A 23,062-nucleotide genomic window follows, 5' to 3' on the forward strand; every position below is an offset into this window, starting at 1 on the left:
AACGGCACAAAAAAAAAATACTGCCTGTTGACCAAACTTTATTGCTTCACACAATATGTGAGCCTATCCATACAAACGTGGGTAGAAAAACGAACAAAAATCACTCTAAAAATTACAAAGTCTGACTGCTACCCATTTAATCTATGCCTGGTATGGACAGAGTAGGGGAAGACAGTCCATACACCTCAGATTGACATGATGTCTGGTCCAAGCTCATATTCCTGCTGTGGTAAGGTGTTCGGTGGAGTGGGTGCATCCTGTATAGAGACAGGTCACATCATCTGGTGGCTTTCCCATTCTCGTGGAGGTCCATTCTGTTAACAATAGGAAAAAAGTAAACTGATTATTTATCATAAGACCGTCTACTCCATAACAGGCACTGGACAATCAGATTTCAGTCAAGAAAACAAACTACAACATCTCTATCAAACATTATAAACTGGGTGGTTCGAGACCTGAATACTGACTGGCTGACAGACGTGGTACATCAGACTGTATACCACAGGTATGACAAAACATGTATTTTTACTGCTCTAATTACTTTGGTAACCAGTTTATAATAGCAATAAGGCACCTCAGGGGTTTGTGGTATATGGCCAATATACCACAGCTAAGGGCCTGTATCCAGGCCCTTCGTGTTGCATTGTGCAGCCCTTAGCCATAGTATATTGGCCATATAACACACCTCCTTGGGCCTTATTGCTTAATTAGAACTAGGGGTTATAATACACTGTGATGTGGGGAATGGTTATATACAGTACATTATCACACACCCATTCTCATCTTTAAGGTGCTGGTATAACTCTGCCTTGTTGTTCACAGAGCTGATCCTTCCGGCAAACTCCTGGTGTTTCCTGGAGTTGGCCACAGTGATTCTGTTAGTCCACATGGTGAGCAGGGACACCGGACCTACATTGTAACCACAGGCCGAAAACACACACAGAGGCAGAAAAATCAATGAAAAGGAAAAATACATGTAATGGCACACCTTATCAATGTATTGTCTCTGAATAAAAAAGGTAATTAATGCAGTGATGAGACAAAAAACGAATAATAATAGAATACTACTCATTGCAATGACAACCATGAACTTGGCATTCAACAAATATACCAGTTCACACCATGGATCTGAGGACAATAAGGTCAAGGCCAACCAGAAGGGGGGGGGGGGTATGCACCTTTGGCTTTTTCAGGTAGTTGGATCTCTTCCAGACGGGGCTTCTTGTTGAGAGGCTCTGGCGAGTCAGGAGAATCCTTTATGATCTCCGACTCCCCCTGCTCCTCCTTTCCACGCTCTAGTGCCCCCTTCAGCCTGGTGGAGGAATCAAATCAAATGTTATTTGTCACATGCCCCGAATACAACAGGTGTAGTAGACCTTACAGTGAAATGCTTACTTACAAGCCCTTAACCAACAATGCTTTAACTTCTTTGGGATAGGGGGCGGTATTTTGACATCCGGATGAAAAGCGTGCCCAAAGTAAACTGCCTGCTACTCAGGCCCAGAAGCTAGGATATGCATATAATTGGTAGATTTGGATAGAAAACACTCTAAAGTTTCTAAAACTGTTAAAATAATGTCTGAGTATAACAGAACTGAAATGGCAGGTGAAACCCCGAGGACAAACCATCCCCCCAAAAATAAATGTCATTCTACCACTGATTTCAATGGCTGGCACTTTTATAATAGGGCGAAATCGTGCCTAATTGCAGTTCCTAGGGCTTCCACTAGATGTCAGTCTTTAGAAAGAGTTTCAGGCTGGTTTTTGGAAAAATGAGCCAGAAATTGTAGTTTTTCTAGGTGGCTCCCATTTTGTCTGTAGTGTTTCCAAGCACGTGAATGAGAGCGCGTTCTTTGGTATTTTTCTCCGGTAAAGACAATAACGATTCTCCGTCTTAAATTTTATCGTTTATTTGCGTATTAGGGTACCTAAGGTTTGATTATAAACGTTGATTGACTTGTTTGGATAAGTTTATTGGTAACGTTTGGGATTAATTTTGTATGCATTTTGAAGGAGGGAAACCGAGTGGATTATTGACTGAAGCGTGCCAGCTAAACTGAGTTTTTATGGATATAAAGAAGGACATTATCGAACAAAAGGACCATTTGTAATGTAACTGGGACTTTTGGAGTGCCAACAGAAGAAGATCTTCAAAGGTAAGGCATATATTATATCGCTATTTCTGACTTTCGTGTCGCAACTCCCTGGTTGAAAATGATTTGTTCTGCATGTGTGTGCTGGGCGCTGTCCTCAGATAATCGCATGGTTTGCTTTCACCGTAAAGCCTTTTTGAAATCTGACACGGCGGCTGGATTAACAACAAGTTAAGCTTATTTTGATGTATTGCACTTGTGATTTCATGAAAGTTTAATATTTATAGTAATTTAATTTGAATTTGGAGCTCTGCAATTTCACCGGAAGTTTTCGAAATGAGACGCTAGCGTCCCACTGATCCGCAATTAAGAAGTAAAAAAGTGTTAAGTAGAAAATAGAAAATAAAAGTAACAAATAATTAAACAGCAGCAGTAAAATACAAAGGTACAGAGTCAATGTGCCGATTAGTCAAGGTAATTGAGGTAATATGTACATGCAGGTAGAGTTCAAGTGACTATGCATAGATTATAAACGGAGAGTAGCAGCAGCGTAAAAGAGGGTTCTGGGTAGCCCTTTGATTAGCTGTTCAGGAGTCTTATGGCTTGGGGGTAGAATGCAACACAGTATGACAGTGACTAGGAGAATACCAGGGTAAAATACTAAACCGGTATATACAGTACCAGTCAAAAGTATGGACACCTAACAAGTGCTCAGCATATGTGGGAACTCCTTCAAGACTGTTGTAAAAGCACTCCTGGTGAAGCTGGTTGAGAGAATGCCAAGAGTGCAAAGCTGTCATCAAGGCAAAGGGTGGCTTGGGGTGATTTGTTTAACACTTTTTTTGGTTACTACATAATTCCATGTGTGTTATTTCATAGTGTTGATGTCTTCACTACTTTTCTACAATGTAGAAAATAGGATAAATAAATAAAAACCCTTGAATGAGTAGGTGTGTCCAAACTTTTGACTGGTACTGTATATATTTTTTTTTTTAAATTCTTTTTCAGACAGGATTTTTTTCATAATCACAGTTGATTGGATGCAGGTCTGTTTAAAACAGTAGGTCAGGCTTAGGTCAAACAAAATGTGTGTTGTGTCACCCTGACCTCTCTGACTCCTGCCAGCTCTTGTCCTCTGAATCCTTGTTGATGTTCTTCTCTGCCTTGTCCTCTTTGTCCTCCCTCTTCCTCCCCCGTTTCTTCCTCTCCTCTTCCTCGGGGGGTTTGCTGCGGCAGGCGATGATGCAGTCCAGAACCCTCTGGTGTCGCTCGCTGCCCGCCACGTGGGTCTTCACCAGAGTCTCCAGCTCGTTCCACATGATGCGGTACTGCTCATCCCTAAAGCCCGGAGGAGACATTAACCAGTCAGGACAGGAGACCAGGCACACACACTGAACTTATATATGGTTCCCACCTCCAAACAGTCATAAAGCGACACAGTTACACTTTCAGACTCTCTCCCCAATTCACTCTCTCCTGCACACATCCCTAACATACAAACACACACAAAAACAGACACGTACACACACACACACACCCTGTTTCCCACCCCTAAACACTCAGGGAGTGACACTAAGTCACAACATCAGTCTCTCTCTCACACGGAGCCAGACTACCTTTTAGGGCCCTTTCCCCTGGAGCCCACAGTGGAGATGGGAAGAGGGTCGTTCTTCCTCTCCATATCCACCAGGTTGTAAACGGTCTTCTGGCAGGTCAGCAAGTCCTCCTCACTCAGACTCTCCTTCACTATGAGGTTAGCCAGCGGAACCACCTGGATCACACACACCACACACAATTAACACATACACAGTCACACACATACAATGAACACACATTTCACACAAAATTACACACACCGTTAAAAAATTTATCAAACGAGTGATGTGAGGTGAGCAACTGTGCAGTGTGTGAAAGGCGGTTGTCCTGCTCACCGCCTGCATGTTGAAGATGGTGGTCTGGGAGATGATCATTGGCCAATAGCGAGTATAACGCTCCAGCTGGGCTTTGGCCCTCTCCGCCGGGGGCTTGCCACTAGCCTCAGCGTCTGGGGACTCTGGGACAGGAGTCAGACGGTTCTCCCTCATGAACTCGCCAAAGTCCTGCGGCAGACACACCAAAAAGACTGGTATAAAACTTTTGGTCCCACTTTTAGAATAAGTGTATTTTATACCTACCAGTGTTAACATGGTAGTTACATAGACACAGCGTAAATATAGGATATTACAGGTATACATTGTTACATAGAACACAGTACACAGCTGTTACACCAATTCATTGTTTATGTGTTTTCACGTTGACATTTTATATGCATTAGATTTGTAAACAAACTCCAATTAGTTGTGGCTAAACGTCCTCTGCCCCTTACAGTGATGTGGTAGTCAGTCACTATGGGGTAGAGGAGGAAGGGGTGGGAGGGGCTTACAGTAATGTGGTAGTCAGTCACTATGGGGTAGAGGAGGAAGGGGTGGGAGGGGCTTACAGTGATGCGGTAGTCAGTCACCCGGCCCCCGCAGCCCTCGCTAATGGAGGGAGGGTCCTCCAGGGTGGAGCGGGTGCTATTGAGCACGTGCAGGAAGATCTCCCCGCCGTGGCTGCTCAGCATGTGGCTGATGACCTTTGACCCGGACTTCCTGGGCTGCTCCAGCAGCACTGAGCGACCTGCAATGCAATCAATCACCATCTGTATTTCAACTACATTTGTTTGTATTTTCCGTATGCAAGTAGTATTAACATTTAGGGTAGGGGGTAGAGGCAAGGGGTCGGGGCAAAAATATTCAGGCTCACCGTTCAGCAAGAAGTTGGTCAAACACGATGAGGGTCGGCTGTTGACGTCCGTAGGCGAGATCCGATAGGCTCCAGTGCAGTAGTGCAGTTCTGAGCCACCAGTTCACACACAGACACACGGGAAATATCCAGATAAGCCAAAGGAGAATATTACAACAGAAAATGCTCTTGGGATTTTGATGTGTCGATATCAAGGACATTTTCAGCCATTTTTCAATCTCTTCTTTTATCTTTATAATTTCAAACGCCACTCAAGCCCCACCTCTACCGAGACTTTTCATTAAGTTAGCGCGACAACAAATAACTACGTTTCCCAGGGTTCATGGTGCCTACCTACACTGTTGGTGCGAGGAGTGCACCACTTAAGAGTAACTGTCTCCTTAAGTCCACTGTCTCGACTCGTACTACCAGCCATGTGCAGGTCGCCTGAACAACAGAAAAAGAGGAGAGATGAAAGGGAGAAACTGAATGTTTACTGTAGTGGTTTTATGGCCAAGCCACTAAAAGCCACAATAATTTAGTGGCCAAAACAATACAGAATATTTTATTATTATTTCTTAAAACCTCACCACTTTTGAAGAACTCAAGATGGGCGTCCCTGTGATGCAGGAGCTCTACGTCGTAATTGGCCGACGTGTTGGCGTGCTGCTCCTCCTTCACACCCACAGGAGACGGAGAAGACCAAAAAAAGAGACGTCAGCAAGGTATCCTTTTCATTGACATTGTAGTCATTTGGCAGACACTCTTATCCAGAGCGACTTGCAGTAGTGAGTGCCTATCCACTGCTGTCAAGACAAACAAATACTGCTGCTTCATGTTAACAAGGGTTCGAGAAGTACCAGCAAATGCATAAACCACTGATCTTTGCATCGTCTCTCTTTTGTTCTCTCTTCCGTTCTTCCTATATGGTAATTCCGGTGATGTGAAGATGGATAGCTGTGGTTGTTGCAGTCTAAAGTTTAAGGGTCTGACGTGTATTTCAATGAAAAGGGCTGTACATGTTTTCTAACCCAGATAAATAACATGGGACTACATGGAGGACAAAAACATTTGGGGCAAAAGTTAGGAGATAGGCGTCTACCTGCCTATCATGGCTAGGGACTAAATGACTTACTATTCAAATGAGAGAAAGAGAGAGAGGAAAGAGAGAGGGAAAGGAGGGAGGTCTGATATCAATACGTACTACTCAACACAGCACAAAGGACCACAACAAGACACTACAAGGAGGGACTGCGACCAATCAACTCTGAGGTAGAGAAGGCACCAACAAGGAGTCATACAGGACATGAGGCCGGGGGGGGGGCAAACTACAGGGCACGTAATGCGTACATTCTCATCCACCAAACATGCTAACACTCTCAACTCTGATTGGCTGCTGGAATGTCAAGTAGACAATCGGTGGCCAATCAAAAGTGAGGGCTGTTGAGCGTCCGATGGATGGACAAAACCAATCCACACAGCCTTGCGTTTCGCGGTCCCTCTTGGTGTGTGTTTAAGAGTACTGACCTGCTCGCAAACATTTAATGTGGGCTAGCAAAACAGAAAATACAGCATGAAAACAGCAGCGGTTCCAAGAGTCATTTCAACATGATGATGAACAAATAAAGAACAGTGTGTAAAATAATAGTGCACAATGGCTGACGGGGAAGAAGAATGAAGTTTGGGACATTTTGGGGCCGAGCATGGGGTGGGGGTGTGGCAAGGTTAGGGTATCAGAAGGTTGAGGCGAGTGAAGCGATAGGTGCATTGGGTGGAAGGGCCAATAGAAAATGTGTAATGTGTTGGTTTGTGGATGGAGAGAAAATAAGTGGGCGGGTCAGGATAGGTCATTTTGCAGATGGGACGTCGCCCTTTTCAAACGTTCGTCCAACCTTCAAAAGTAGCCCATCTTATACCTTAAATAACTAATCTAACATCAGTCATGACATGAAGGAGGCGGGAAAATAGTTAACTCAAGACTGCTGGGACACAGCCCTGAAGGAAGTAATGGGTGGGAGTTAGTGAAAAGGGTGAAAGGTTATAGATGGGGCTGGTGAAGGCCTGAACCTTGGGAGAGCTAGAGGACAGAAGATGTACCTTCATTGGGATGTTGGTGATGGTGGTGGAGGCAAGGTCAAAGTGCTGCTGCACTAGAATGTTGAGTTTGGTGGCCAGGTGCCTCCCTGCCCGCACACTGTGAACCTCGCTGGTCAGCAGAGAGGAGACCTGCCGGTACAGAGGAGGACTATGTAGGACTTTAACACTAACAAAGTAGCATGCCATTTTTTATTGTATGGCATCTCTATAGAACTTTGTAACTACAGCATGTGGAAATGAGCACACGTTTACAGGATACTAACAGTATACTTTATCTACATCAGATTAAGTATGCGTTTGATATGACAAAGTGTGTTTGGAGCGATGTTATACATATCTAGATTAACTTTAAGACTAGGTGAAAACAGAGTCAATTTAATGCAACCCTGAGCAGGTTTAAACCTACCTCTTTCTTTGGCCGGTCTGAGACCAGGGTGTCCTCTCCTTGAGGGAAGATGTGGACGAGCACCAGCTCACACTGCTGGATAGACATCAGTCTGAAACACAGAGACACATTGGAATGCATCGGAAAGATTCAAGACACTTCTTTAGGATCCTCTCGAAGCCCTTTTAAGATGCCCAATGAAATTAACCCAGTCTAACAAATCTCCTCCTCTAAATCCATTTGAGTTCTCCCATCAAAAATCCCCCCCAAAATCTGACTTCTAAAGTTCATATTTTATCCCCACTAAAGAGTGTAAAAACAGTGTTATTCTCTTCTCAATCTCTCATACCTGTCTGAGCCTGCTGCCATCTTGTTTTGCTCTAGAATGGTCTCCTGCACACAGTCCTCCAGCATTCGCACATGGGTGTCACTGTAACAGACAGAAACACACAATACCCCATTAGGATTTCCATGGATGCCTTCAAAGATGGGCATTACTTCAGTATCTACAGGTTCTCAATTAATAACGAGGTTTAACAGAATCAATAGATCATCTCTTTTGGTACTGTCCTTCGGTGGCTCACTTTTGGAGTCAGGTCCAGGAGTGGTTGTTAAGTCAGTCTCCCGGGTGGCGCAGTGGTCTAGGGCACTGCATCGCAGTGCTAGCTGCGCCACCAGAGTCTCTGGGTTCGCGCCCAGGCTGGGCTGGGTTCGCGCCCAGGCTCTGTCGCAGCCGGCCGCAACCGGGAGATCCGTGGGGCGACGCACAATTGGCATAGCGTCGTCCGGGTTAGGGAGGGTTTGGCCGGTAGGGATATCCTTGTCTCAGTATGTAAAGATGTAATAGAATGTATGCACTCTACTGTAAGTCGCTCTGGATAAGAGCGTCTGCTCTTGGCCGGTAGGGATATCCTTGTCTCAGTATGTAAAAAATGTAATAAAAATGTATGCACTCTACTGTAAGTCGCTCTGGATAAGAGCGTCTGCTAAATGACTAAAATGTAAAAAATTTAATAATGTCTGTTCAGAGGGACCTACAAACAGCACTGTTAGGAGATCTGAAAAACCACCATCAATCAATGGGAAATATGAGTATTTATTTTAAGGGAAATCTTGGCACAAACAGAGAGGTTCAAGACCTTCGTAAGTCTTCACAGTAAAATAGAAGAATGTATTGCAAAAGGAAATATTAAAACTGTAGTGTACTGGGAAAGATGGGTTAGTCTGTGGACATCTGAGGGTTGGAATTAAGATTGTAGTGGTCAATTTGTCAGGGCATGGACTCTACAAGCTGTCGAAAGCATTCCACAGGGATGGTGGCCCATGTTGACTCCAATGCTTCCCACAGTTGTGTCAAGTTGGCTGGATGTCCTTTGAGTGGTGGACCATTCTTGATATACACGGGAAACTGTTGAGCGTGGAAAACCCAGCAGCATTGCAGTTCTTGACACTCAAACCGGTGCACCTGGCACCAATTACCATATCCCGTTCATAGGCACAAATATTGTGTCGTGCCCATTTACCCTCTGAATGACACACACACAATCCATGTCTCAATTGTCTCAAGGCTTAAAAATCCTTCTTTACCCTGCCTCCTCCCTTTCATATATACCAGGGATCCACAACCCTGTTCCTGGAGAGCTACCCTCCTGTATGTTTTTGTTACAACACCAGTTGTAACTAACCCGATTCATCTTATCTACCAGCTAATTATAAGAATCAGGTATGCTAGATTAGGGTTGGAGAGAGAATTTACAGGACGGAAGCTCTCCAGGAACAGTGTTGGAGAGCCCCGATCTACAGTGATTGAAGTGGATTTAACAAGTGACATCAATAAGGCATCATAGCTTTCACCTGGATTCACCTGATCAGTCTATGTCAGGGTACCCCAACTGGCGGCCCCAATTTTTTTATTTATTGTTGGACATAAAAGACTGTAAAAAGACCAGCAAATCAGCTCCAAGTGATTTTAATTTCGGAAATCTGTTCCAAAGTATTATCACGCATAATAGAAATGTGTAATTGCATACAAATGTCAGCAAGGTTTGAAGTGCTTAGGGTTTAATCTTCTGTTTGGGCTTCTTGTGGTCAATGTGCAGTCTATACATTATTTGTAATTATGTTCCGGCCCCCTAAACATTCACAAATGAGAAAAAAAATGAAAAAAATAAAAATCAGCCTGCAGCTGAATCCAGTTGATGATCCCTGGTCAATGTAAAGTACACTCAGTGTATATATATAATTGTAATATTTTCCACGGGTCCTACAACTAGTGGAGAGGGGGGGTAGGGGCATAATAAAAATATATATATACAGTACCAGTCTAAAGTTTGGACACACCTACTCATTCAAGGGTTTTTCTTTATTTTTAATATTTTCTACATTGTAGTGAAGACATCAAAAGTATGAAATAACACATATGGAATCATGTTGTGAGCAAAAAAGTGTTAAATCAAAATATATTTGAGATTTTTCAAAGTAGCCACCCTTTGCCTTGATGACAACTTTGCACACTCTTGGCATTCTCTCAACCAGCTTCAAGAGGTAGTCAACTGGAATGCATTTCAATTAACAGGGGTGCTATGTTAAAAGTTAATTTGTGGAATTTTTTTCCTTCTTAATGTTTGGTAGGGGTGGTATACAGAAAATAGCCCTATTTGGTAAAGCCCATATTATGGCAAGAACAACTCAAATAAACAAAGAGAAATTATTACTTTAAGACATAAGCCAGCAGCATACCACCCTGCATCCTACTGCTGGCTTGCTTCTAAAGCTAAGCAGGGTTGGTCCTGGATGGGAGACCAGATGTTGCTGGAAGTGGTGTTGGAGTGCCAGTAGGAGCCCCCCTTTCCTCTGGTCTAAAAAAATATCCCAATGCCCCAGGGCAGTGATTGGGGACAATGCCCTGTGTAGGGCGCCGTCTTTCAGATGGGAGGTTAAAACAGGTGTCCTGAATCTCTGTGGCCACTAAAGATCCCATGGCACTTATTGTAAGGGTGTTAACCCCAGTGTCCTGGCTAAATTTCCAATCTGGCCTTCATACCATCACGGTCACCGAATCATCCCCAGTTTACAATTGGCTCATTTATCCCTCTCCCCTGTAACTATTCCCCAGGTTGTTGCTGTAAATGAGAATGTGTTCTCAGTCAACTTACCTGGTTAAATAAAAAAGGTCAGTCAATCCAGAAAATGTCAAGAACTTTGAACGTTTCTTCAAATACAGTCACAAAAACTATCATGGAACTGGCTCTCATGAGGACCGCCACAGGAAAGGAAGACCCAGAGTTACCTCCGCTGCAGAGGATAAGTTCATTAGAGTTACCAGCCTCAGAAATTGCAGCCCAAATAAATGCTTCACAAAATTCAAGTAACAGACACATCTCAACATCAACTGTTCAGAGGATACTGTGTGAATCAGGCCTTCATGGTCAAATTGCTGCAAAGAAACCACTACTAAAGGACACCAATAAGAAGCAGAGACTTGCTTGGGCCAAGAAACACGAGCAATGGACATTAGACCGGTGGAAATGTGTCCATTGGTCAGGAGTCCAAATTTGAGATTTTTGGTTCCAACCGCCATGTCTTTGTGAGACGTGGTGTGGGTGAACGTATAATCTCTGCATGTGTAGTTTCCACCGTAAAACATGGAGGAGGAGGTGTTATGGTGCTTTGCTGGTGACACTGTCTGTGATTTATTTAGAATTCAAGGAACACTTAACCAGCATGGCTACCACAGCATTCTGCAGCAATACGCCATCCCATCTGGTTTGCGCTTAGTGGGACTATCATTTGTTTTTCAACAGGACAATGACCCAACACACCTCCAGGCTGTGTAAGGGATAATTGACCAAGAAGGAGAGTGATGGAGTGCTGCATCAGATGACCTGGCCTCCAGAATCACCCGACCTCAACACAATTGAGATGGTTTGGGATGAGTTGGACCGCAGAGTGAAGGAAAAGCAGCCAACAAGTGCTCAGCATATGTGGGAACTCCAAGACTGTTGGAAAAGCATTCCAGGTAATTGCTGGTTGAGAAAATGCCAAGAGTGTGCAAAGCTCTCATCAAGGCAAAGGGTGGCTGGCTACTTTGAAGAATCTCAAATACATTTTGATTTGTTGAACACTTTTTTTTGGTTACTACATGATTCCATGTGTTATTTTATAGTTTTGATGTCTTCACTATTATTCTACAATGTAGAAAATAGTAAAAAATAAAGAAAAACCTGTGAATGATTAAGTGTGTGGATTTGGGGATTTGAAATTATACAAGTAATGTTATTTGATAGTTCCAAATCTTTCTGTTAATTTCATAGCTGATCTATCCCCTAAAAAAATTGTATTATAATAAATAAACAATTATTTACTAATTATGTTAATGTTTACCTCTTGGCGTTTGTGAGGCAGATAATGCGCCCCCTGTTGGCCACCCTGTCAGCAGTGTCCATGAGGGTGGTGCGTGCCTCGTGCTGGTACTCAGTGATCTTACACAGTGACTCCACCGCTGCCACCAGGCCGTGCAGGACGCTGCAACACTCAGGGTCCTCCTGTGGGTTAGGTGGACCCACAGCTGCCAGAGCAGACATGAGCTATCACATGAAAGCAAGTCAAGTCAACAATACATTACAACAAAACCTCTATCTGGACAGGATTGGTTAACCTCAAAATGAGACAATGAGATTGGTAGTAGTGTAGTGAGTATTGCAATAACAAAAAGATGTAGACTTTCAACAATAGATTGCTTAGAATCATAGAACTGGTGCTGTAAAAAATTGCTGCCCTGTTGATAAATAAGCATCCATCTCTCGAAGATGGAAATAAAGTACCTCATGAGTGCTTTGGTCCTCTTGCCTCCAGCTGTTCAGAATGTGGAACTCTGAATCACTCACAATGTAGTTGATCTGAAACATAACCACTGAAGCAATATAATGTGCTGTGCCCAACTCGGAATATGAATGAACACAGACGAGGTGGCCAACGCACAGACAGACTATACTCCGTTCTGACCTGGGCTAAAACAGACTAGACCGCCAGGCTATGGGATGGAGGGACTCACCAGTTTCTTGAGGGGGTAAACGTCGTAGAGGATGCGGCAGTACTCCATGGAGCACTCCACAGCACAGGTCCACAGGGACTTGGACACTGGGGCTAGCGGGATCATGCCCTGGCCACGGCTCTTGGTCAGCACGTCACACTCCACCTGCTGCCGACTGGACTCTGCCATATAAGGGCAGTGGTCGACCACGAAGGCTGTCTTGTGGGAGACTGAGAACATCATCCCTGGTTCAGCCCTGTGTGAGTTCTGCTGAGGTGATAGGAGATATTTCGTCTGGTGTTAAAATACCATCTCTTCTCAATTTAGATAAAAAGAGCAAGGCACCAGTAACGTTAGCTAGCTGCAGCCTACGTACTGACACCAATTTACATTGCTAATATATACAGTAGCTAACTAGGCTGAAAGAGAAACATGCCCTATGACAATGTCCTTTAGCTATAATGTCCTTTAGCTGAGATAAGTTACCCTGGCCCCTGCAATGTCGTTAGGATAACAGTCGTTAGCTAGCTTGCTTACTTAACTTGGCTAGCTAGATTTAATTACAAGCGTTAGCTAGCTAGCTAGTTTCCAGACCGATTAAAAAACTTCATTGCTACGTTAGCTAGCTAGCTAACTAGTGGGTGAGCCGTCTGCAGAAGTACCTGGGACCGAAGAGACTGAGGCGCGTCGATTTGCCAACGTTAACCCAAGCTAATGTTAGTTTAGTTTGCTAGCCAGATTAGCTATCAAACATACTTAGCTTACAAATTAGTCTAAATTAAAGTAAGGTTTTCACACCATATAGCACCCGTATTGTATGGTTCCTTTCCACCAACGAAAATATGGATTGTAGTTGTACAACTAAGTTAAAAGCTATCTATGTAGGTAATAAAAAAAACGACATAATGCTGAAGCAAAAAAAAATCAGAGGCGGCTGTAGATGTTATTGATGGAACCATGTCCGTCGTGTATGGATGGTCCGTGTCTTACTTCAACATATTTTCATGGTTCCTGTCTTCTTTGCTTAGATAAATTGAGCAGGGTTCCCCAAGTGGAGGCCCGCGGACCAAATTTGGTTTAATTTGACCCCCAAGTTTTCAGAATTTTCATTGTTGGACATAAAAGGCTGTAAAACACCAGGAAAATAGATCCAATTGATGTTAATTTTGGAAATATGTCCCCAAGTATTCCCACTCATATGTTTTTAATTTAACTAGGCAAGTCAGTTAAGAACAAATTCTTATTCTTTCTTATTCTTCTTTACAATGACTTTCGGTGACTGGCCCAACGCTCTAACCACTAGGCTACCTGCCGCCACGTATTTGATTGTATACCAAAAAATATATAAATGTATTGGATTTATATAGCACTTTTCTACCAACTGAGCTACCATTTTTGTGTCAGAACATTCACCATACATCAGCTATCAGGTGGAGAGGTGAGGAGTGATGTATGCCAATTAGGAATGAGGGGGATGATTAGGCGGCCATGATGGAATGTGGCCAGGTTGGGAATTTAGCCATGACACCGGGGTGAAAACCCCTACTCTTACAATAAACTTCATGGGATTTTGAATGACCACAGAGTCAGGACACCAGTTTTAACGTCCCATCCGAAAGACGGCCCCCAATGTTCCCAAATGTAATCAAGGTTTGAAATTATTCTGTTTTAGTCAAATATTAAATCTGTTTAGGCTTCTTGCGGTCAATTTGAAGTGTACGAATATGTTTTTATTATGTTCCGCCCCCCAGACCATCCTCTCAAGAAAAAATTGTCCCATGGCTGAATTTAGCTGATGATCCCTGCTGTTGAAAATGTGCACAATCCATGTGCAGCATATGACACGTTCAATTTAAATATTTTTCATTTAAATCGTATAAATCATGTATTTTGACAAATCATGTATTTGCTTTCATTTCAATTTGTCATTATGGCTATACTCTGTATTATGATAAGAAAGGTTGGAACAGTATTTGTCAGGGCACAATTATGATGGGGAACAGTATCTACTTGATAGGGAACAGTTGACCCAAACCTATCTGATGGGGTATCAGTACCTGATAGGAAGCAAAGATGGGGAACAAAAGTATCTGCGAACACTGTGATATGGAACTTATCTAATGGGAAACCGTATGGGAACAGTAGGTACATTGAATATGGAACAGGGAACAGTAGGTCTATCTAATATGGAACAGTATATGGAACAGTATCTGACAGGGAATTTGGTTGGGAACAGAACAAATAACAAGATGTGCTCGATATTCATTGTCAACACTCAAGATATAAAATTCAAAAGGGACTCGCACATCTGAGCGATCTTTGTTGCAGGTGCATGGTAACAGTTGAATAAGATGAGAAAAAAAGAAGAAACCCGCACACTGCTCTTGCTAGTATCGCTGCTCTTTATTAAGCTTTATGTATCGGCCTCAAGGCCTTCGTCAGAGCTTTTTTTGTTTTTTGAAAAAGCTCTGACGAAGACCTTGAGGCCGATACGTAAAGCTTAATAAAGAGCAGTTACACTACCAAGTGCAGTGTGCGGGTTTCTCAAGACATGAAATTGCACAATATATGAATGGATGTCAAACGATTGTTAAATTAAATGTGAGGTATTTTGGCCTTCCTACTGTTATGTTCATTTTGTTCATTTCATCACTGCTTTTTCAGGACCCCTAAGCTCTTTGACGCCCCTCAGGGGCCGCCTGGTTGAGAATCACAGACCTATAACCAGCAAATGCAATAATAACATTTTACAATGAGAATCATTCATTGCATATGGAAACTGGAAAACAGTTTCATATTACAATACGGGCCTAAAGAATGCTGTTGCATATATATATATATACTGTATATATATATATATATATATATATACTATATACAGTCAATTATTAGACCGTACTTATGTGGGCGTTACAAAGCTGCCCGTCCTGCCAAGTCGCTCAAAAACTGATCTCGGAAATGGCAGACCTACATTGGTTTGATAACAACATTGTGGGAGGAAACCCGTCTGTCGGAGACTACTAAAAAAACACCTCCTAAAGTACCCATAGTACTCATAGGACTACCCCACCCATTCTCTCAAGTTTGAACTTGATCTAAAAAGCATGCAATGTTTTTTCATTTGAAACAATGTTGAGAAATAAAGTGGGAACTTTTGAAATACATGCAGCTCATTGGCGGTGATCTCACATGAATTGTTAATTCCGCTGTAACATTTTGCTATCCAGGTTTAACCGTTGATGACTTGTTGTGATATGTGACATATTTGAGATGAATGAGAGTGGGGACAACATTCTTGAAATGGATTCTTTGTCCGAGACAAATTTGGATGGCGACACGGAGATAGAGATGGGAATGGAAGTTGGTGAGTTAACGTAGATTTCATTATCTTTTGCAACACGAGAGGATTTATTGCAAGAGAAAATGGCGGAATAATGTAGCCTTCCTCTGTAACCTTTCGTTTCCGCCTATCATGAACCAAAATTGTATTTTATTTGCTCAAATGTTATTCTGTTGTGTCCCTTATATATTTTCTCCTTTGTTATTTCAAACTTTAAAAAGTATGCAATAACAGTATTGACTTTTGGCACCACCCTTGCCCTCTGTAATGAGAGCGTTCTGCTTAGCTGAGGAACACTCAACTCAGTTATCTGTTGTATCTGCCTCTATCTATCTGCCTCAATATACCCTACACTATACGTTATCATAAACTTCATTATCATCAGTGTTTATGAAACTGTAGTAAATTAGTTTGGACTCAAACTGTCTCTGCAACTGTCAGTCCAAGGTCACTCATGCACAGGCACACCTTCGATGCTCTCAGTGTTTACCATGAAGGATGCTCCATACCACTTCTTACAATGCAGCGAATTTTGGGTGTCGTGACCGGGACTCGAGCCTAAATATCTGTGGTTGTCAGGCTAACACGGTAGCCATTACACCAATAAGTCAGACTCAATTGACGAGGTCACTAGTTGTTGAACTAAGGTCGCTGGAATACATAAATATTCCTTTATCACACTGGTGGACATAGCATAGGCTAACAACCACACTGATTCACAGATGCAAGATTTTAGTCATAGCCTATGGCTGGCTGCACAGCTTGCCCCTACTATTATTGGCCCAATGTACACTCCCACTTTCCCACACAATCAAATATCCTTCGATCGTCGGGATCTTCGGACAGTTTGTTAATAACTAGATCATTACTTTGTAGTTAATAAAGAGTTTATTTCCAAAATTCTATATCCACCAATTTTCAACATTTGTGTTAAAAAGATATATAATCAGAAATGATTGCTTATGGTTACCTTCATGTGTGTTTAAAATATTATAGTTTTTTTATTTATACATTTTTAATGTGTATGTTAAACACTATATACTATATATTAAAACAACAATACAATGACAATACCAATGGCTGCTCCCATCAGTAGGTGCTCTGGTCAGTGGGTGCGCTCGTCCCCACCTGCCCCAAGAGGCCTGAAGGGCGAAGCCCCTGCCCCCGCCCCTAGGGTTTTTCCAAGGGCGGGTAGGACTGAGCCCCTCCCAACGTTCGGGAGGGCATGGAAGCGAGCGCATCCACCAGCACAGACACCGCTCACAGCATGAAACCAAAACACAAAACATAAATAACTAAATGCAAAACATACAATAATCACATCCCCACCCTCACCCCTGATTGGAGGACCTCAAACCTTTATACTGTGCATGTGTGTATATATTTATTCCCACACTCATTATTTCCAACCTTTAGACAGCCACAGATCAACCCAGCTTTCCCAGTGAATCCTAATTCTACCATTTCCTCTTGCTACATCCCTCCATTCTCCCGTGGTGTCTCACTAGGGACTTGAAACTCCCGTCTGCAACATTTCTGCTGAAATTGACCCCAAAATAAACATTTTACCCAACAGCACAATGTTATTTCATATTGACTGACTGTGGTCCTTCAAACTCCCCCAAAATGCAGTTTGTAGGTCCAACCGTGCCCTGATATTATGACATAACATCCATTCCTGGACTCCAAAAACAAGCCACCGATGGACAGTACCAAAAGAGATACTCTTTGATTCTGTTTCCACATGGCAGAGTCTGCACAGGGCTGACTGTTTAATGTCCGATATACAGAGCATTCTTTTTGTAGCGAGAATTTCATATAATAGCTTAAATTGAAAAGAACGGATTGATGCGTCAATTGCAGTGGTATAAAGTACTTAAGTAAAAATACTACTTAAATCATTTTTGGGGTATCTGTACTTTACTAAACAATTTATATTTTGGACAACTTTTACTTTTACTTCACTTCCTAAAGAAAATGATTTACTTTTTACTCCATACATTTGTCATGACGCTAGCCCTTTCAGAGAATTGGCTAGCAGAGATGTGAACAACCCCCCCTCTCCTGTTAGGGGGGAGGGGGAGGCAGTTTTACGACTTTACAACCACGTCGTCAATTCCTTTCAGATACACTTCTCTCATTGACCATGCAGTATGGAGAGAGAGAATTTCACAGTAAGACAAAGAGGCTCTCCCGCCCAATTATACTACATCCCAGAATTGGAGAATTAAACATTATTCATAATTTAGAGAACGTGGAAACGGTCGGTGGCGAAGTCAGCTATGACCCTGTCAGTTTTGTTTCATGTTTGTGACCTCATGAAAGACAATACAGCCACATTACCCTAACTCTGTTAATACAGGTTCCTCAGTTATGAGGCTTGCATCTAATTCTTGTATAAAATGAATGAGTAAAGATTAAACTATTTGTGAAATGATATAATGTGATGTTAACCTTTAAAATTAGAAAATGGTCTTCCCTGTAAAGTTTAACTAAGTCAGTAGCCACGCCCAAGTGAATAGACAATGGTTGGAAATGATGAACCAATCCCTTTTCTACATTTCTATAAAAGCCCCCATGACCCAAAGTCACCTAAGTTCCAAATAACGGGAGGACTTGTCAAGAACACTGACCAACGAGGATGAATCTCCAGAGTGAGATGAACCTCTCAGACCATGTGAACCTCTCACACAACAACCCGGAAGATTCTACAAAGGACGAGGGAGACATCGACTGGGCAAACCAGAGACTCACATCACCAGCTCAACTATCGAAGTCAGCTTCACGTAAATACAATGAATTGCTTTTCCAAATGAGCGATCGTTAGTGGCATATGCATTTATGTGAGAATAGCTTCCCAGGTCCGATAGAGACCCATGTCCTTAGTCTTCCTCTGAATTTACTGTGTTATAACCACACTGTTTTGTGTTGTTTAGTCCACTAGGGATGGTATTTTACTGTATAATGTTATCATGAATTGTATATTCTGTAATTGTGTAATTAGTTAGAAAAAATAAATGATTGAGCCAATTGGTGTATGGATGATTATAGTAAAGGCTGGGTTCGTGCAGATAGCCAAGAATTTTACGTCGTTTGGAATGAGAACTGATGAGGTAGTAATTCATTAATAGAAGACTGTACTCGATAAGATATGAAAATATCTTTAAAATCGATTCGGGGAAAAGACTCTATAAAAATGTTCCTGTGGTGCCCCGACTTCCTAGTTAATTAAAGTTTACATTATTAGTTTTATCACGTGATAATAATTACATATAGAGAATTGATTTGATAAAATAACAGTCTTCACATTTAATGACAAGCCAGAGACACGACACATTTTCCCTGATACTCAAAAGAACTCGATACATTTTGAATGCTTAGCAGGAAAGGAAAAGGGTCCAATTCACGCACTTATCAAGAGAACATCCCTGGTCATCCCTACTGCCTCTGATCTGGCGGACTCACTAAACACACATACTTTGTTAGTAAGTCATGTCTGAGTGTTGGAGTGTGCCCCTGGCTTTCCCAAAAAAATTGGGCCATCTGATTTGCTTAATAGAAGGAATTTGAAATGATTTGTATTTTTACTTTTGATACTTAAGTACAGTTGAAGTCGGAAGTCTACATAAACCTTAGCCAAATACATTTAAACTCAGTTTTTCACAATTCCTGACATTTAATCCTAGTAAAAATTCCCTGTCGTAGGTCAGTTAGGATCACCACTTTATTTTAAGAATGTGAAATGTCAGAATAATAGTAGAGAGAATGATTTATTTCAGCTTTTATTTCTTTCATCACATTCCCAGTGGGTCAGAAGTTTACATACACTCAATTAGTATTTGGTAGCATTGCCTTTAAATTGTTTAACTTGGGTCAAACGTTTTGGGTAGCCTTTCACAAACTTCCCACAATAAGTTGGGTGAATTTTGGCCCATTCCTCCTGACAGAGCTGATGTAACTGAGTCAGGTTTGTAGGCCTCCTTGCTCGCACACGCTTTTTCTGTTCTGCCCACAACTTTTCTATAGGATTGAGGTCAGGGCTTTGTGATGGCCACTCCAAGCCATTTTGCCACAACTTTGGAAGTATGCTTGGGGTCATTGTCCATTTGGAAGACCCATTTGCGACCAAGCTTTGACTTCCTGACTGACGTCTTGAGATTCAATATATCCAAATAATTTTTCATCCTCATGATGCCATCTATTTTGTGAAGTGCCCCAGTCCCTCCTGCAGCAAAGCACCCCCTCAACATGATGCTGCCACCCCCGTGCTTCACGGTTGGGATGGTGTTCTTCGACTTGCAAGCCTCCACCTTTTCCCCCCAAACATAACAATGGTCATTATGGCCAAACAGTTCTATTTTTGTTTCATCAGACCAGAGGACATTTCTCCAAAAAGTGCGATCTTTGTCCCCATGTGCAGTTGTAAACCGTAATCTGGCATTTTTTATGGCGCTTTTGGAGCAGTGGCTTCTTCCTTGCTGAGCGGCCTTTCAGGTTATGTTGATATAGGACTTGTTTTACTGTGGATATAGATACTTTTGTACCTGTTTCCTCCAGCATCTTCACAAGGTCCTTTGCTGTTGTTCTGGGACTGATTTGCACTTCTCACACTTAGTTTGAAGGTAGGCCTTGAAATACATCCACAGGTACACCTCCAATTGACTCAAATTATGTCAATTAGCCTATCAGAAGCTTCTAAAGCCATGACATAATTTTCTGGAATTTTCCAAGCTGTTTAAAGGCACAGTCAACTTAGTGTATATAAACTTCTGACCCACTGGAATTGTGATACAGTGAGTTATACGTGAAATAATCTGTCTGTAAACAATTGTTGGGAAAATTACTTTGGTCATTGTCACGTTCGTCGTAATCCTCCTCGTCTGAGGAGGAGTAAGAATCGGACCAAAACTTAGCCTGGTTAGAATACATACTTAATTTAATAAACGAAGACGAAACGAAGAACACTTGACAAACTATACAAAACAACAAACGAACGTGAAGCTATATAACAAATAGTGCTGACACTAAAACACTACACATAGACAATAACCCACAACCCACAATACAAAACAGGCTACCTAAATATGGTTCCCAATCAGAGACAACGCAAAACACCTGCCTCTGATTGAGAACCATATCAGGCCAAACACAGAAATAGACAAACCAGACATACAACATAGAATGCCCACACAGATCACACCCTGACCAACCAAAACATAAAACATACAAAGCAAACTATGGTCAGGGCGTGACAGTCATGCACAAAGTAGATGTCCTCACCGACTTGCCAAAACTATAGTTTGTTAACAAGAAATTTGTGGAGTGGTTGAAAAATGAGTTTTAATGACTCCAACCTAAGTGTATGTAAACTTCCGACTTCAACTGTATATTTTGGCAATTACATTTCCATTTGATACTTAAGTATATTTAAAACCGAATACTTTAAGACTTTTACTCAAGTGGTATTTTACTGGGTGACTTTCACATTTACTTGAGTCATTTTCTATTAGGGTATCGTTACTTTTACTCAAGTATGAAAATTGAGTACTTTTTCCACCACTGGTCAATTGTTGTTTTGTATATCAGTTCATAAACCCGATGCCATGATGTTGGGATATCGAAATTCTGTTCCCAACGCTTGAATTTTATGGAGCGTAGTTGTCAACCCTCTTGACTGTTTTTGAAACTGATACATTTTCCGATTTATATTTGTGGTTTTAAGTCATTTATTATTTTTAAACTAATTCATTATTTTCTCTTTAAAGTAATTGCCCCTTCCATTTTTGTGGCAGAGCTGAGATTAGTTGGTTATAATTTTGTATTTAGCATACATCTCCATACACCTGGATTAATTGCTTGTGGGACAGAATTGTACCGTAGCTGTTTACGATGTACACTACCGTTCAAAAGTTTGGGGTCACTTAGAAAGGTCCTTGTTTTTGAAAGAAAGCTAATTTTTTGTCCATTAATATAACATCAATTTGATCACAAATACAGTGAAGACATTGTTAATGTTGTAAATTACTATTGTAGGTGGAAACGGCAGATTTTTTATGGAATATCTACATAGGCGTACAGAGGCCCATTATCAGCAACCATCACTCCTGTGTTCCAATGGCATGTTGTGTTAGCTAATCCAAGTTTATCATTTTAAAAGGCTAATTGATGATTAGAAAACCATTTTGCAATTACAGTTGAATTCGGAAGTTTACATACACCTTAGCCAAATACATTTAAACTCAGTTTTTCACAATTCCTGACATTCAATCCGAGTAAAAAAATCCATGTCTTAGGCCAGTTAAGATCACCACTTTATTTTAAGAATGTGAAATGTCAGAATAATAGTAGAGAGAATAATTTATTTCAGCTTTTATTTCTTTCATCACATTCCCAGTGGGTCAGAAGTTTACATACACTCAATTAGTATTTGGTAGCATTGCCTTTAAATTGTTTAACTTGGGTCACATGTTTTGGGTAGCCTTCCACAAGCTTCCCACAATAAGTTGGGTGAATTTTGGCCCATTCCTCCTGACAGAGCTGGTGTAACTGAGTCAGGTTTGTATGCCTCATTGCTCGCACATGCTTTTTCTGTTCTGCCCACAACTTTTCTATAGGATTGAGGTCAGGGCTTTGTGATGGCCACTCCAATACCTTGACTTTGTTGTCCTTAAGCCATTTTGCCACAACTTTGGAAGTATGCTTGGGGCCATTGTCCATTTGGAAGACCCATTTGCAACTAAGTTTTAACTTCCTGACTGATGTCTTGAGATGTGGCTTTAATATATCCACATCATTTTTCATCCTCATGATGCCATCTATTTTGTGAAATGCACCAGTCCCTCCTGCAGCAAAGCACCCCCACAACATGATACTGCCACCCCCGTGCTTCACGGTTGGGATAGTGTTCTTCGGTTTGCAAGCCTACCCCTTTGTCCTCCAAACATAACAATGGTCATTATGGCCAAAGAGTTGTATTTTTGTTTCATCAGACCAGAGCACATTTCTCCAAAAAGTGCGATCTTTGTCCCCATGTGCAGTTGCAAAGCGTAGTCTGGCATTTTTATGGCGGTTTTGGAGCAGTGGCTTCTTCCTTGCTGAGCGGCCTTTCAGGTTATGTCAGTATAGGACTCGTTTTACTGTGGATATAGATACGTTTGTACCTGTTTCCTCCAGCATCTTCACAAGGTCCTTTGCTGTTGTTCTGTGATTGATTTGCACTTTTCGCACCAAAGTACGTTCATCTCTAGTAGACAGAACGCTCCTCCTTCCTGAGCGGTATGACGGCTGCGTGGTCCCATGGTGTTTATATTTGTTTGTACAGATGAACATGGTACCTTCAGGTGTTTGGAAAT

At 41.8% G+C, this 23,062-nt stretch overlaps 1 protein-coding gene across 4 annotated transcripts; it reads right to left on the bottom strand.

Annotated features, from left to right (window-relative positions):
• Window positions 1–21: 21 nt before the first annotated feature.
• On the bottom strand, window positions 22–13,349 carry LOC139533861 (integrator complex subunit 13-like). Of its 4 annotated transcripts, none has more exons than XM_071332303.1 (17): window positions 13,169–13,349; window positions 12,392–12,637; window positions 12,162–12,236; window positions 11,722–11,924; window positions 7,688–7,768; window positions 7,360–7,450; window positions 6,954–7,082; window positions 5,447–5,531; window positions 5,211–5,303; window positions 4,878–4,967; window positions 4,573–4,751; window positions 4,025–4,192; window positions 3,710–3,864; window positions 3,201–3,431; window positions 1,179–1,312; window positions 774–909; window positions 22–314 (listed from the first exon to the last, which is right to left on the bottom strand). In XM_071332303.1, exons 1-17 carry the CDS (start codon window positions 13,169–13,171, stop codon window positions 278–280), a joined length of 2,136 nt encoding a protein of 711 aa, XP_071188404.1. In that variant the 5' UTR covers window positions 13,172–13,349; the 3' UTR covers window positions 22–277. The 4 variants fall into 4 exon arrangements, with proteins under 4 accessions (XP_071188404.1, XP_071188402.1, XP_071188406.1 ...); XM_071332301.1 differs by having other exon boundaries at window positions 12,392–12,640; XM_071332305.1 differs by having other exon boundaries at window positions 13,033–13,349.
• Window positions 13,350–23,062: the final 9,713 nt, after the last annotated feature.

This window comes from Salvelinus alpinus, chromosome 11 (genome assembly GCF_045679555.1).
Source record: "Salvelinus alpinus chromosome 11, SLU_Salpinus.1, whole genome shotgun sequence".
In the NCBI taxonomy this organism is placed as follows: Eukaryota; Metazoa; Chordata; class Actinopteri; order Salmoniformes; family Salmonidae; genus Salvelinus; species Salvelinus alpinus.

What these genes read in the sequence shown, in the direction of transcription:
- LOC139533861 (XM_071332301.1), bottom strand. An exon ending in AGGACCAAAGCACTCATGAG is followed by an intron (nt 11,925 to 12,161) that starts GTACTTTATTTC and finishes TTCATGTGATAG; the next exon opens with CTCATGTCTGCTCTGGCAGC. An exon ending in CACCTTAAAGATGAGAATGG is followed by an intron (nt 315 to 773) that starts GTGTGTGATAAT and finishes TATTGTTAACAG; the next exon opens with AATGGACCTCCACGAGAATG.